Below are 13,642 nucleotides of genomic sequence, written 5' to 3'. Positions count from 1 at the left end.
TGTGGCTAGTGGCTCCTGTACTGGGCAGCAAGACCTAGATTTTCAGATCCTCCCTTTATCATTAAGCCAGGCCTGTGTCCTTGGGCCTTTGCCCACAACACATGTCCTCATCGTTTTGTCTTCACGCGCCTAGATTATTTTCTCTCGGTTCCTTCAATTAATCCAGGTTCTCTTTAGCTTCCATGGGTCAGGGTGAAGCTTACAGCCTCTATGAAATCTTCCCACAGTTTTGCTGATCTTCCTTTTCTGGCAATGCCCACTCTATGCTATTCTGGTTAGGACACATAAATGAATGAATGGGTGATTCAGCATGGATGTTGATACATAGTCATTTGTTGTGTTATAGTTTATTTTATTGTTGTTTTTCATATGCATTTATTCCATCCCTGAGAACCAATTTTTCTCTCTCTGGGGATATGACAGTGTCATATAATTTTATATGTCTTTTGGCACCAAGCAGATGGTGAAGCCCCAGAGGATTTGCCTATTTGTTTTACTTTTGATGATTTTTTTTTATTTTGCAGAAATTTCGGAGTGTTTCCGTTGGGGCTGAGGAGTACATGTATGACCAGACATCCAGGTAGGCTACTAGGAGATCCATCCCTAGAAACTGATTAACTGACAACCCTTTAAATGTACCTCCAAGTTATACTTTTAAACCATTTTTTCTTGTAAACTTTTACAGAACAATCTGATTTCCTTTGTCTTCAATTCTTTTCTCTGTCCAAATGACTTTGTACATCATTGTTTCCAGTCTTGACCAACTTTCTGGGGCCTATACCTTTTCTTCTTCCTTCTATTGGCTAGACATTCCTTCTTAGGTGTTCCTCTGAACCTCAAACTCAGATGCCTCCAACCCAGCAGGTATAAAATGGAACTCTTTATTTTTCTTTTCCTCTTTTTTCCCTCCTCCTCTACTTTTTTCACATCTGTTCTTCTGCTTTTGTTTCCTATTGTGGCTAAGGATGTACCCACCCTCGGAGCCACCCCAGCTAGAGGTGTAAGGGTCTGCCTTCCTTCTGTTGTACTTTTCCCGCATGTTCCAAGTGCTGAACTGTCTGTTCTACCTGTCGTATCCCTTTCAACTTACTCTTGTCAACTTTCTCTTGAACTATTGCAATACCACTGATCTCCTTGCCAACACTTCCTTCTCTCTTCTGTTCTGCTTTGCACACAGCTAGCTAGCTACCAGCTGCATGCACTCAAGGGGCCTTCCATGTACCAGCAATGCAAGTAGGATTGGAGCTAAGATATAACCTCTCCTTACAAGAGGTCCCGAGACTGCTGGAGGAGACTGTGTGATGACAAACTACATTTGCTAAATGATGAGTCCTGCTACAGGGAGACAAAAGAGAACTGAGTGGACCTATGGGCCTGGGTGGGGTGTAGATTTGGGGGTGTGGGAGGACAGGAGGCAGATCTTCCCAGGAAGTGGCATTTGAGCTGGATTTTGAAGGATTAGCAGCAGATGTTTTCTAAGAAAAGAAAGAGGATTAAGAACATTTTAGGCAAAGGGGGCATTTTTAAAGACCCTAGTTGTGATCATGCCTAAAGACAAGAGAGAATGGCAAGAAATAAATTTCTGTCTCCTGTTTACAAAACTTACCAGTGATTTCAGAATTTCAGACAGAATTAAACACAAATTCCTTACAAAGATGGTCAGGGCCCTCTATGTTCTGGTCCGTTTTTACTTAAAACCCCACATCCCACTGTTTTTCTTACTCCTTTGCTTTTACGTGTGTGGCTCTTTTCCATTCTCTCCATTCCCACTTAAAGTCGTCTGGATCCTTCAAGGTCTTTCTCCAGTCTCAGGCTCCCCACTCATCCTCCCCTGATCATCCTAATTAGAATTTGGAGTGTGTTTTGGGGAAGGTAGTGGGAGATGGCAAAGACAGAATTCCAAATCTCTTCTGAAATGTGGAAATACATATATTGCATGCTGTAAATTCAGAGCACCATGTGATCAGCTGTCGGGCCAGTGGAAAGAGCAATGACCTACCAGTCACTGGACCTGGTTTCTCTTTCTGCTGCTCCCGTCATCCTGCAGAGTGAGCACATCGCTCAGCCTCTCCTCAGCTGGGAAGTGAGGAAGGTGGGCTGAATCCTGGGTATATGTCCTGTGTTATGGATAGGTTTGGGGGACATTAATCCCTGAAATTATATAAAAAATCATTTATGTTCATATGTGCCTTTTCTAGGAATAGGGTTCACAGCTTTCTTCATGTTTTTAAAGCCGTCTGTGTCCTGGACAAAGTGCAAACTACTGGTTTAGGTAATTCCTAATATCCTGTCCAGGTCTAAAATGTTATGATTCAATGATAGTATCTTGAAATTGCTTTTTCAAGCAAAATGACAATGCAATCAATTTCATCTGGAATGATTTATTTCCCACCTTATTCCAAGACACATATTCTGGAATTTGCTTAGTTTCTTAGCTTAAGCCTGAGATTTTTTTTTCCAGAATATCATGAGGATACAGATGTTTTGGTTACATGGATTGCTTTTGTACTGCTTGAGTCAAAGTTATAAGTGTGCCCATCACCCAGATCGTGTACATTGTACCTGTTAGGTATGATTTCGCCCATCCCCTCCTCCCTCCTCTCACCTGCATGATTTCTGCTGAGTTTTACTTCCATGTATGCACGAGTGCTGATCAGTTAGTTCCAATTTAATAGTGGGTATGCATGGTGTTTGTTTTTCTATTCTTGCAACACTTCACTTAGGAGAATGGTCTCCAGTTTCATATAGATTGTTGCAAAAGGTATTAATTCATTTTTTATGGCTGCGTAGTACTCCATGGTATACATATACCACATTTTATTAATTCACTTGAGATTTTTATCATATAAGAAGAATATTATTTTGCCCTTCAAAATATTTTCTCATTATAAAAATTAAAAAATAAATAAAACATTATAGAAATACTTAATGTAGAAAGCAAGAGTCCCCCACAATCCTGTAAGGAGGCCATTTTAAGGGACATATTTTGAATTGTCTTTGCACCCAGCCTTCCAGAGACTATGAAATGAAAGAGCTAAAAAAAATTAGACCCAATGGAGAGGTTCTGATGATTCAGAACATACACAAAATGCTTGTTATTGGATCATCACTGTGTGCCATCCTGCAGTGCAGCAGAAGTAAATATTTCTGAAAGAACATGTTAAACAAAGAAGATTGTGGTTCATACCTATTATGTTTATTTCAATTGATGTATTCTTCAAAGTTGGGAAAAATTAGTGTTTTGTTTTGAAAATTAAGTAGTATTTTAAAATATTAGGAAACTCTTCAGAGCAGGGATCTGCAAACTTTTTCTGTAATGAGCTAGGTAGTAAATATTTTAGATTTGGTGGACTACAGTCTCTGTCATAACTACTCAACCCTCCAGTTGTAGTGTGAAAGCAGTCATAAATAATAAACGAATAGGGCTGTGTTCCAATAAAACTTTATTTACAAAAACAGGCAATGAGTTGGATTTGGCCCATAGCCATGATGGATTTGGACCATCAGTTGCAAACCTTGATTTAGAGCAACCCTGTCATGAATTGTTTTGCAGGTTTAAAAACAACAAACAAAAGACAAAAAAAATTCCCTGCTAAGGAACGAGATTCTCAGTAGTGAATGTTTGAGTTTTGGATTTTCACATTTTGAAATGTTTTAAAGTGGAATATAGCTATTTGCAACCTCTTGGTTAGACAAAAAGAAGCTTAGGTATGTACATGAATTGAATAAAAACGTTCATACATTTGGTTTGTTGTTAGCATAAAAGTGGCAAATTCCATCAATTCTTGAGCTTCAGGCACTCCCTAATTGCCAGCTAAGATCTACCGGGGTTTCTCCTAGCACAGACTTATACAACTGGCCGGGCACATCATGGACTTTCTCCCCTTCTAAACCATCTGGTTTATGGGCCACTATTAGAAATGTTGTATATATTGTACTAGCAGTGACCTTTGGTCTGGTCTCATGTCTTTTGCCATATGCTGTATTTTGTCTCTAAAATAGAGTAAATATTGGTTAATACTCCTACAAAATGCTATTATGAAATTGATCCGGAAGGCAGAAATGTCCAAGTGAGCGAATCTGACACACTGTTTGTTTTCTGTTCACAGTGGCACGTTTCAGTACACCCTGGAAGCCACCAAATCTCTCCGTCAGAAGCAGGGGGAGGGCCCCATGACCTACCTCAACAAAGGACAGTTCTATGCTATAACGCTCAGCGAGACCGGAGACAACAAATGCTTCCGGCACCCCATCAGCAAAGTCCGGGTATGGGCCCCGCTTCTCAAATACAAAATACAGTACAGACGGGGGGATGAGTGGAACCGCTACCTCAACACCATGTGGGACGGCAAGGCAAAGACATTCCAAAATAAATAATTCTAGAACAAATGTCAGAGAGTTGGGGCGAGAGAACTTAGTGGCTTGTAGTTTATCGTTTTAATCAGTAACCAATAAACCCCAGGGAAGGGACATGGTTGGATCGTGCTTCCTGACTGTATCCAAGCAATTTTCCCTGCTTTGTTCACTGCCTATATGCTACTTAGCTGTTGTTTCTAATCAATTGATCTTAATTTTTCCAGTAAGTAGCTATAAGTCAGAACATATCTGTGGGTGAGAAAGAGCTGTTATTCTATTATGTAAAGGGAAATGCAATTCATTCTGAGTCCCTGGGCCCTTTGTAACTCGGTTTAAAAGCCTTCTGCAGCCTGGTGCTTTCTCAGGGTTCAAGGGATGAGGCCTGATCCCCACTAGGAGTAAGCTGGAAGAATTTTTAGATTCAAGAATATTAGTTCCATTTGTGGGAAGTGAAACTGGAGCCCTAGCTCACTGCTCTGGAGGCCTGCCAGCTTCTGGCATTCTCGATAGTGCCAAGAAGGGAGGGAGGTGGTAATCCCTGTCTACTGAAAAGGAGAATTATAGCAGAGCTCTGAAAAGAGCCTGAAGGATTTTCCTGGTCTGTCGTAAAATGATTTACAGTGCTGCGTCCGTGGTGCCCAGCCCACCTTATTTTAGCCACGGCTGGCTCCCCCGAAGCTCTTCAGGACACTCAGAGAGAAGCACCGTGGGGTTCCTAGAGGAGGACAGCCGCAGTGCACCGCAGCACAGGTGGGGCCGAGCCCCCTGCCCGGAGGGAGGTCCCAGTGTGCTGTGTGCGCACCAAGAGAGTTAGTGTGTCCCTACACTGTGGTCAGGATTGTGGTGGAGAATATGCCGTAACAATAACAACAGGAGTCACAAAATAATAACTAGTACTGAGTAGCTCCTGTGTGGCGGGCACTATGTTAGACACCATCCAACTAGTAACCCACTGCAACTAATAACAACCCTACGAAAAAGGCATTATTTTTTAAAAATAATATTACAGAGAAGGGAACTTGAGCTTTTGGAGGCTAGTAACTGGCCAAGTTTACGTAGCTAAAATGTAAGAGAACGAGGATCTATCCCAGACCGTCAGACTCCTGAACCCAAGTCTCTTAAACCATAACGGTGTGCTGTGTTGAGCAGCACAGAGGGCAGAAAGGCAGAGAAATGTTAGCCTGGGGTCCCTCTCTGAATATGTCCTAGAATTGCACCCTATCCACTCACATGCAGATGTCAGGTACAAGGGGTTCCCCTCTAGGTCTATATCCCGTAATTATACCCAACCCCTCATATGTGGGTGTATGGTAAGAAGACACTTAATAAATTTGCTTTAAAAAAAAAAAGTCTTGCAAATTCCAAGTAAAGAGTATATAACTCACATATACCCTCTTAACAATACCATGGCCATTCCCTGAAAAAATGATGAATGCTTAGTATTCTACAGTCATGACAACAGTTCAGAGTACAGGAACTTTTCCAGGAATCCACGTTGTTGGAATCACAGAAATAAGTTAATGTGAAGATTTTATTTCCTTATGTTCTATTTTGGCTAAAATGAGGAGTCCCCCTTCTCTTAAGGACTGTGACCTAACACCCTTGGAGACTAAGTGTGACGGCTTTCAGAGTTGATCTTTCTTCTCGGGTGTGGGATGGCAAGCTGTCTGGAGGAAAGAAGGATGCCCTTGAAACTTACCAGCATTTATTTCTGAGAACAGTGTTTGATTCCAAGTTGAAGCCTGTAAGGCGTGTTAATAACAGCTTCATGCCACTTTTTTCTTTATCACTGAAGAAATAAGTTTCCATACCAAGAATATGTCATTATTTATGTTAATTTAGTCAGCTGCTAGAAAAAAACCTTACTTTAAATGTTATTTTTGTTTGGGGATAGAAATAAACATCAGGAAACCATACAGTAAACTTTTACAATAAATGGAAAAGTTTGAGGAAGCCCAGAAGGAAGAACGAAGAGCTGGCTGAGCTCATAGCTGCCCCAGCACAGTGAATGGTCCCTGTCACTTGTCCATGCCTTTGGAGATGGCACTGCTGTGACTTTGAATAATATGGATACATATTTCTAAACTGGTTTTTCCAATAAACTTCTGCTTTCTTGTTTAAAAAATATTCGCACGTATGCTAAGAATGAGCCAGGGTTTGAATTAACAGTCAGCCACCAGCGTGTATTTGCTGTCTTATCTGTCAGGCACCAAGGTGAGGTGCAGGCACTGATACTGTCCTGGTTGAGTCTGAAGTTAATGGGAAGACATTGCCATTGGCCGAATAATTGTAAATAAGTAAATGACTGCAAATGTGTAAACTGCTACAAAGGAGAAGTTCCTGAGGAATGAGAGTCCATGAAATATTGTCCTGGAATAGTAGGAAAGTGTCTAAGAAGGCTTTTGGATATGGAGTAAGAGGAGGAATATTCCTGATACTGTAATTAAAGGTTTTTTTTGAGGGGGGGGATGTTTTTGGTACTATCTCTATTTCATAAATGACAGTGAATTAATGTGTATTTAGTCTTGGATTTTTTTTTTTTTTAAAGACAGGGTTACCTAGCTAACTTTTCTTATTTTTTGTAGAGATGGGGGTCTTGTTATGTTGCCCAGGCTGGTCTCAGACTCCGGGCCTCAGGCAAGATTCCTGCCTTAGCCTCCCACCCAAGGTGCTGGGATTACAGGCATGAGCCACCTAGCCTGGCCTATGTATTTAGTTTAATGAGGCTGTTTGTAATTCAGAACTGAAAAAGATTTGGGATACTTATTTTTGCAAGATATAATTAGGTTCCCAAGATTCTTTTTATATAGTACATGCACATTATATTTAAATATATATCATAGTTGTCCTTCTAATTTTTTGGTGCATGAAATATCTTTAGTTTAGATCTATGTTCATCAATATGAATTTTTCATTTAGCATTTCCCTCCTTTTCTTAGTATTTCTTTCATTATTTCCAATATTCTAACTTGAAGCACTTAATTAGGCCAGAAATGGATATTTGCCAAATTCTGCCATATTTGCCAATAGTGCCAAATTCTATGTTTAAGGATATGAAATTTTAAAAGTGTGCTTATTTTCAATATGAGAAAAAATATTTTTGGTGTTCCCGCTGACCTCAGAAAATAAAAAATTTGCTGGTAATTGGTTAACCTCTTGTTCATGACCTCCTGGTAAAACTGATAAAGGATTTTTTTTTTTCCCTGTGCTGTTCTCTTTCCTAATTTTTTTTCTTTTCACTCTGTTGCCCAAACTAGAGTGCCGTGGCATCAGCCTAGCTCACAGCAACCTCAAACTCCTGGGCCCCAGCAATCCTCCTTCCTCAGCCTCCCAAGTAGCTGGGACTGAAGGCATGTGCCACCATGCCCGGCTAATTTTTTCTATTTTAGTTGGCTGGCTAATTTCTATTTTTAGTAGAGAAGGGGTCTCTTGCTGAGTCTGGTCTTGAACTCCTGACCTCACGTGATCCTCCCACCTCAGCCTCCCTGAGTGCTAGGATTACAGGCATGAGTCACCACACCCAGCCCCTAATCATTTTTTAAGACCATTTTAAAACAAAACAGACCCTACAAGAGAGCTTGTCTGGGCTTTTCTAAAGCCAGCAAAGCAACATAACAGAAAGCCCCTGTCATAGAACTCGCAGAACTGGAGCCTGAGGCAGCAGAGGCCCCGAAAAGAAAGTAAGCTGCACAATTCTCCTCTCCGCAGAGTGTGGTGATGGTGGTCTTCAGTGAAGACAAAAACCGAGATGAGCAGCTTAAATACTGGAAGTACTGGCACTCTCGGCAGCATACGGCGAAGCAGAGGGTCCTCGACATTGGTAAGTTGACCTCGGCCTCCCTGCACAGTCCTTGATAAGCTGACCTTTTGCTTCCATGCCAAGGGGAGCCCAGTGCGGTAATCGCAGCCAGGAGCCACGCGGCCCTCCTGATGTGCCAGGCGCTGGCTGATGCAGTTTTCCCGTGTTAGGACATTTAGTACACGTCAGGCTGAGAAATGAAAATTGGGCTAAGCCAAGAGCTAAACATTTTCTGTTCCATGAACGTCAACTGTGTCCCACATAATTATAGTCATACGTTGAGATTTTCAATGATCATTTCAGTTTCTAAAACATGTTTGCATGCTCTCCCTGTTTGAGCCAAACAGGCAGTCAGTAGGCTAGATGAACTCTTACTTTTGCAACATGAATTAACTTGAGTTTTTGTGGCTCTAAGGCACTTGGCAAAGGTGATGTGACTCCACAGTGAGTTTCTAGTTCTCTCGTCCATCCAGTGTTCCTTCCACTCCAACATATGCCTAGCACAAGGAGTATTAGGTGGTCAGGCAAATGGACCATCAGACAGACCTTCCCTGCCAGTCTGAAGGAGTGAATCTGCCACATTCATTTCCAGGACTGTGCACTCTCCTAACCATGGTGTGTTCTCTGGAGACCAGTAGCCCCCTGGATAGTGCATCACCCAAGGTCTGGCTGGGAAGGCAGAGCCCATGCCTAGTAGTTCAGTGGAGGGCATTCATTGCCAAGGTTGGAAAGGCTGAAGGCATAGTGAGACAATCCAGCTAGTACCTGCAGGGCTGGAGAATCAAAGAGAAGAGGAGGCGGGTGTTAGAGGAGCCACCCAGCAGGAGCTGGGACTACAGAGGGAGCAGCTTCGCAGTGGGAGGCAGATCCACAGAGGCACTCTCCATGCCGAGAGAAAGGAGGAGAAATGCCCTGGCTTCTCCTGACCTCTGGATCTCCTGCCATTGCTTCCCACTGGCAGAATTAACCTGAAGCCAGCAGGCACGTGACTCTAGGAAATGAAGTTTGCAGGAATCAACCTCTCAGATACAAAGTGGGGGAAATCAGGGAACGGATCTTAAAGTTTCCAAAGGTTGTCTGCGTGCAGTGGCTCACACCTGTAATCCTAGCACTCTGGGAGGCTGAGGCGGGAGGATTGCTTGAGGTCAGGAGTTCGAGACCAGCTTGAGCAAGAGTGAGACCCTTTCTCTACCAAAAATAGAAAAAATTAGCTGGGCCTGGTGGCATGCGCCTATAGTCCCAGCTACTCAGGAGGCTGAGGCAGGAGGATCGCTTGAGCCCAGGCGTTTGAGGTTGCAGTGAGCTATGATGATGCCACTGTACTTTACCCCGGGTGGCGACAAAGTGAGACTCTACCTCAAAAAAAAAAAAAAGTTTCCAAAAATTACTTTCAAACACAGACAGTGACATATGTGTTTCTAAGTAATTTTACCACTTCATCTACATGCTGTTTCCGTAAGAAATAAGTCATTTCTCATACAAAGGCTGTTACCATTTTGCACACCAAGAGGCAGCAGCCCCAGTGAGTGCAGGCAAAGTGAAGGTTTCTATCACGTTGAATATCAGAAGGTATTACTGAGCCATCCCAAGGATGTGTGCTTTGATTTCTTACACCCTGCAATGAGGGTTTTTCAGACTTTCCGTTTCCCCCTTGCTAGGGCCCCTTGACCAATGGCAGAGCATTTAGTGCCTAAGTTCGGGTTACAGACGCACCATAGAACATATTTAAACTATTAATAGTTACTGGTTCATCCTGCAAAATGTTTAAGCTGCTCCCCAGCCCCCATCACAGACGCACACCCATTCTATTAACTAGTCAAACATATTTATCTAATAAACAAGGAAACTGAAGCCTAGAAAAGCTCACGACCCACCCTATCAGTGATTTGTCCCAGATAAATAGTGCAAGAGCTGGGACAGGAACAGTCTTCCCAACCTGGGATGATACGTGAACCCCCATCGGCTGGGTCCTAGTGACCCCCCAGGATAAGGGGGGTTGGGAACACTTGCCTTAACTTGCTTCGTAACAAATCTGCATAGAGCAGAGGAACAATTTTACTTTATTTGAAAAGTTAGCCTTCTAATTATTACCCAAGAAAATGAGAGGGGCAATTAAATTGAAATATGGACTAGGTCCAATTAAGGCAAATAATAAGAGCATTTTACTAGCATACTTGTTGATTCGACTTTGATATTGTTACAGCATTTACTCTTCTGAGACCAGAGTGATTTTTCAGATTTTGTAAGACTTCAAATCTTATCTTTCTTCTTTAATACTTCCTGCCTGCTTTCAGACTTTTCTCCCTATACACACGTGTGAGCACACACACATACACATCCATAGACACACACATGCTTTATCTTAGAGATCTGTGACTTTTGCTAAGTAGCTTCAGGGGTCTGGGCTACGTGCTTTCAACCCGAGACCAAGGCATAAATCCGCTCCTTAGCTTAGATGGAACATGTATTTTCTGAGCACAGTCTCTATTCCTAATCTCAACCTGACAACCACTCACAGAGTGAGGAAATAGGCAAAAATCCCACATAATTCATTCTTTTGCTAGGTTAAAATAAAATATCAAACTACGCATTCTTCTACCAGTGAGTTGTAAACACCACTTCCAGTATAAAGAAAAGCTGATGCTGTGATAGCACAGATGTCTGTGTGTCACGTGTCACCATCTGCAGTGACTCCGGAGTGTGGTGTTGAGGCCACTGCTTGGCTCCACCAGGAGTATTGCAGAGGGTTATCAGCGCCTGCTGAGGGTGAAGGAAGGCAGACATGCATAGTGCATGTGCCAATTTGGGTTGAGAACCTTCTAATGGCCTAGCCAAGAAAAGGAAGAATCCAAAATTATTTAACGCATTTCTTTTTCAAAACCTCCATGAAGCTGGAGGTTAAAGGCAGGGCTTAAAAGTGGCAGTTTCAGAATCTGCACCAGCATCTATGTTCTCCAAGTTCAACTGAGCCGTCCAGGTAGTAACCCTGAAGGTAGAGTTAGAGACCAAGACGAGGTCTCCTTAGATAAAAGGGTTCTTAACCAGTGGCTCTTTGAGTCTGTGCATGATGGGCTTTCAGGGACCCTCAAATTCCCAATTGTGCACAGCACAGTTTTGTGTGTATGGGCATGTGAAATTTTTTCATCTCACTTTCAGAGGTGCCTGGGCCTCTCTCCTGCACCCTGCCTCTCTACCTGCAGTCTGAGCCTTCACCCACGGGGCTCTCGCCTCCAGTAGTGTCTTTCCTTTGCCCGGCATCCCCTCAGCACTCACACTTAGGGATGTGCATGATCTCCTGCATCCTGTAATAGCGATGCCTGGCAAACATTCTGGCGTCTTTCGTTACGTACACTTATCTCACTTGGACGAGGGGGTCACTGGTTCTTTGAGGCTGCCCCTCATCTCCTACACCTAATCCTCTGCGCAGCCCCTCTGTGTGCTGGCGGTGTGCCGGCTGCCTGGGGCAGAGGCCCCCCAGCGTCCCCAGCGGGCTTGTGTCTGTGGGTCCATGCGAAGAAGAGTGGGATCCTACAGCTGGAGGCAAAGGGAAGGAGGCCGCTCCTCAGAGGGCTGGAGCCTTGGCTCTGCAGGCTCCCCAGGAGGCCGTCCCCGCATAACCCTCGGTCTGGGATGCTCTTTTGATGGCTACTCACACCGCTGGTTCCCTCACTTCTTTACAGCCTCATCGGAGAGACCATCCCTGTCACCTTCCCTGAACAGCACACCCTTATCACTCTCTATCTCTTTTCTCTTTATTGTACTTCAGAGCACTCCTCACCACCCAACATGTTATTTATTTATGCTTCTATTTCTTATTGCCTCCCCCTCCTTCTAGAAGGTGAGTGCCACAAGAGCAGAGACTTGTCTCTTTTGTTGCCTGCTTTAGCCCTCGTGCTCAGCACAGGGCCTGAGACTAGTGTTCAGTACATATTTCATGAGTGAATGAGTGAGTGAACGTGTGCGTGAAGCTGCCGTTATACTGGCAGCAGGTAGGCCTCTTGAAGGAGTGAATTGTGTCTTAACCACAGCTGCCATGCGCTTACTGCCTCCTATGTCCAGGCTCCTTAGCTACATCAGACATTTTGTCTTTCATCCTCAAACAACCTGTTTTGTTGTTTAAAAGCTGAGATGGTGAGGGGCAAGAATTTTACCCAAGTTCACACACCTGGTAAATGGTGTAGGTGGGATGGAAACCCTAGAATGCTAGAATTTGCACACACACACCCTTTTTTAATTTGATGTCCTCTCTCCATTGTATGTCACCTTTGTATCCCACCCTTAGCTGATTCTTGGCACACACCAGATGCTGATTCCATGGAGAGTGACTGATCCACGGACATCCTGATCCTTCAGTATGTGCCTCCTCCTCCAGACACGGAGGACGTCTTACAGTCTGGGTGGTGGGACTCTTGGTGGCTGCCAGCTCTGACATTTGCGAACGCCAGTTTAGATACGCAGTTCTTGTGCATTAGGTCATAAACTGTTTGGCAGGAGTTGGAGGCAGGGGAAGAAAACATTAGCAATTAGCTCTAACTTGATAAAAGTAAACCAAACAAACCCAGGCCCAAGTGCTTTTCAAAACACACAAGCAAATTTTTCCAAGCCTCACAAGTTCTTTCTTGTAAGCTCCTTGAATAACAACAATTATTCAAGGTCATAAATAAGTTTACATTCTATAGTCCCAGGAACATTCCTATGTTAGTTATATCTCCTATGTGGAATAGCTACTTAAGTTATGTTTGTAGTTTCATTGTCTCTGAGTGTGAAAGCTCCTTTATAAAGAGACATGGAGTTAGTGTGGTCCCATATTAGTTAACACCAGTTCAAGTAAAGACATAGTCGGTCCATATTTATTTATTGAGCACTTGCTATGTGCCAGACCCTTTATTAGGCACTGACAATTCAAATGTAATTAAGGCAGAGCCCTGACTTCAAACTGCTCAAGTCCAGGGGCAAGAAAATGAACAGCTAAGACATCACATGGTAAGTAGCAGCACAGAGGAGCGTTCCCCAGAGATGTTTCTGAGACCTGTCTGAAAGGATAACAAGGGCATATGAGATCAGAAAAGTAGGAACGGATGCTGCAAGCCTTGGAAATAGCACTTGCAGAGGTACGGTGATCAAGACAAAAAAATAAAAAATAAAAATGAGATTGCAAATTATTTTATAAAGTCTGATAAGACTATCAGCAAAGGCAGGAGGCTGGATACCCTCACGCATGCTAGTGAGAGTGTTAATCTATTCAAATGAAAGAAGGAAGTCCCAAGTAAACAGTGCTGTGGAAAGGCTTGCTTTCTTTAAGGAGAATCTTGGAGTGGCAGGGATATAAAGCATAGATGGAATTTATTGGTCTCAAGTTCTAAAAGTAGGCTGTTTCCGTGTGGAAGCGGGTTGAAGCTCTGGAGGTCGGCTGAGCCTGGGAGGGAGGAGAGGAGTCCGCAGACCCAGCAAGCTCCGGGTGTCAGAGCTCCACTCATTCTTGCCACC

General features: G+C 43.3%; 1 protein-coding gene across 6 annotated transcripts in view; it reads left to right on the top strand.

The window, feature by feature from the left end:
- The window catches only part of GRHL2 (grainyhead like transcription factor 2), a 159,641-nt gene that overhangs the window by 63,535 nt on the left and 82,464 nt on the right, over window positions 1–13,642 (top strand). For all 6 annotated transcript variants that reach the window (XM_045561934.1, XM_045561933.1, XM_045561930.1 and 3 more), the window contains 3 exons: window positions 525–580; window positions 4,110–4,266; window positions 8,065–8,176. In XM_045561934.1, the coding sequence (XP_045417890.1) occupies window positions 525–580; window positions 4,110–4,266; window positions 8,065–8,176 (325 nt within the window). The remainder of the gene's footprint in view (window positions 1–524; window positions 581–4,109; window positions 4,267–8,064; window positions 8,177–13,642) is intronic.

This window comes from Lemur catta, chromosome 9 (assembly GCF_020740605.2).
Source record: "Lemur catta isolate mLemCat1 chromosome 9, mLemCat1.pri, whole genome shotgun sequence".
Lineage (NCBI taxonomy): Eukaryota > Metazoa > Chordata > Mammalia > Primates > Lemuridae > Lemur > Lemur catta.
This window is presented reverse-complemented; position numbering and strand designations above follow the sequence as displayed.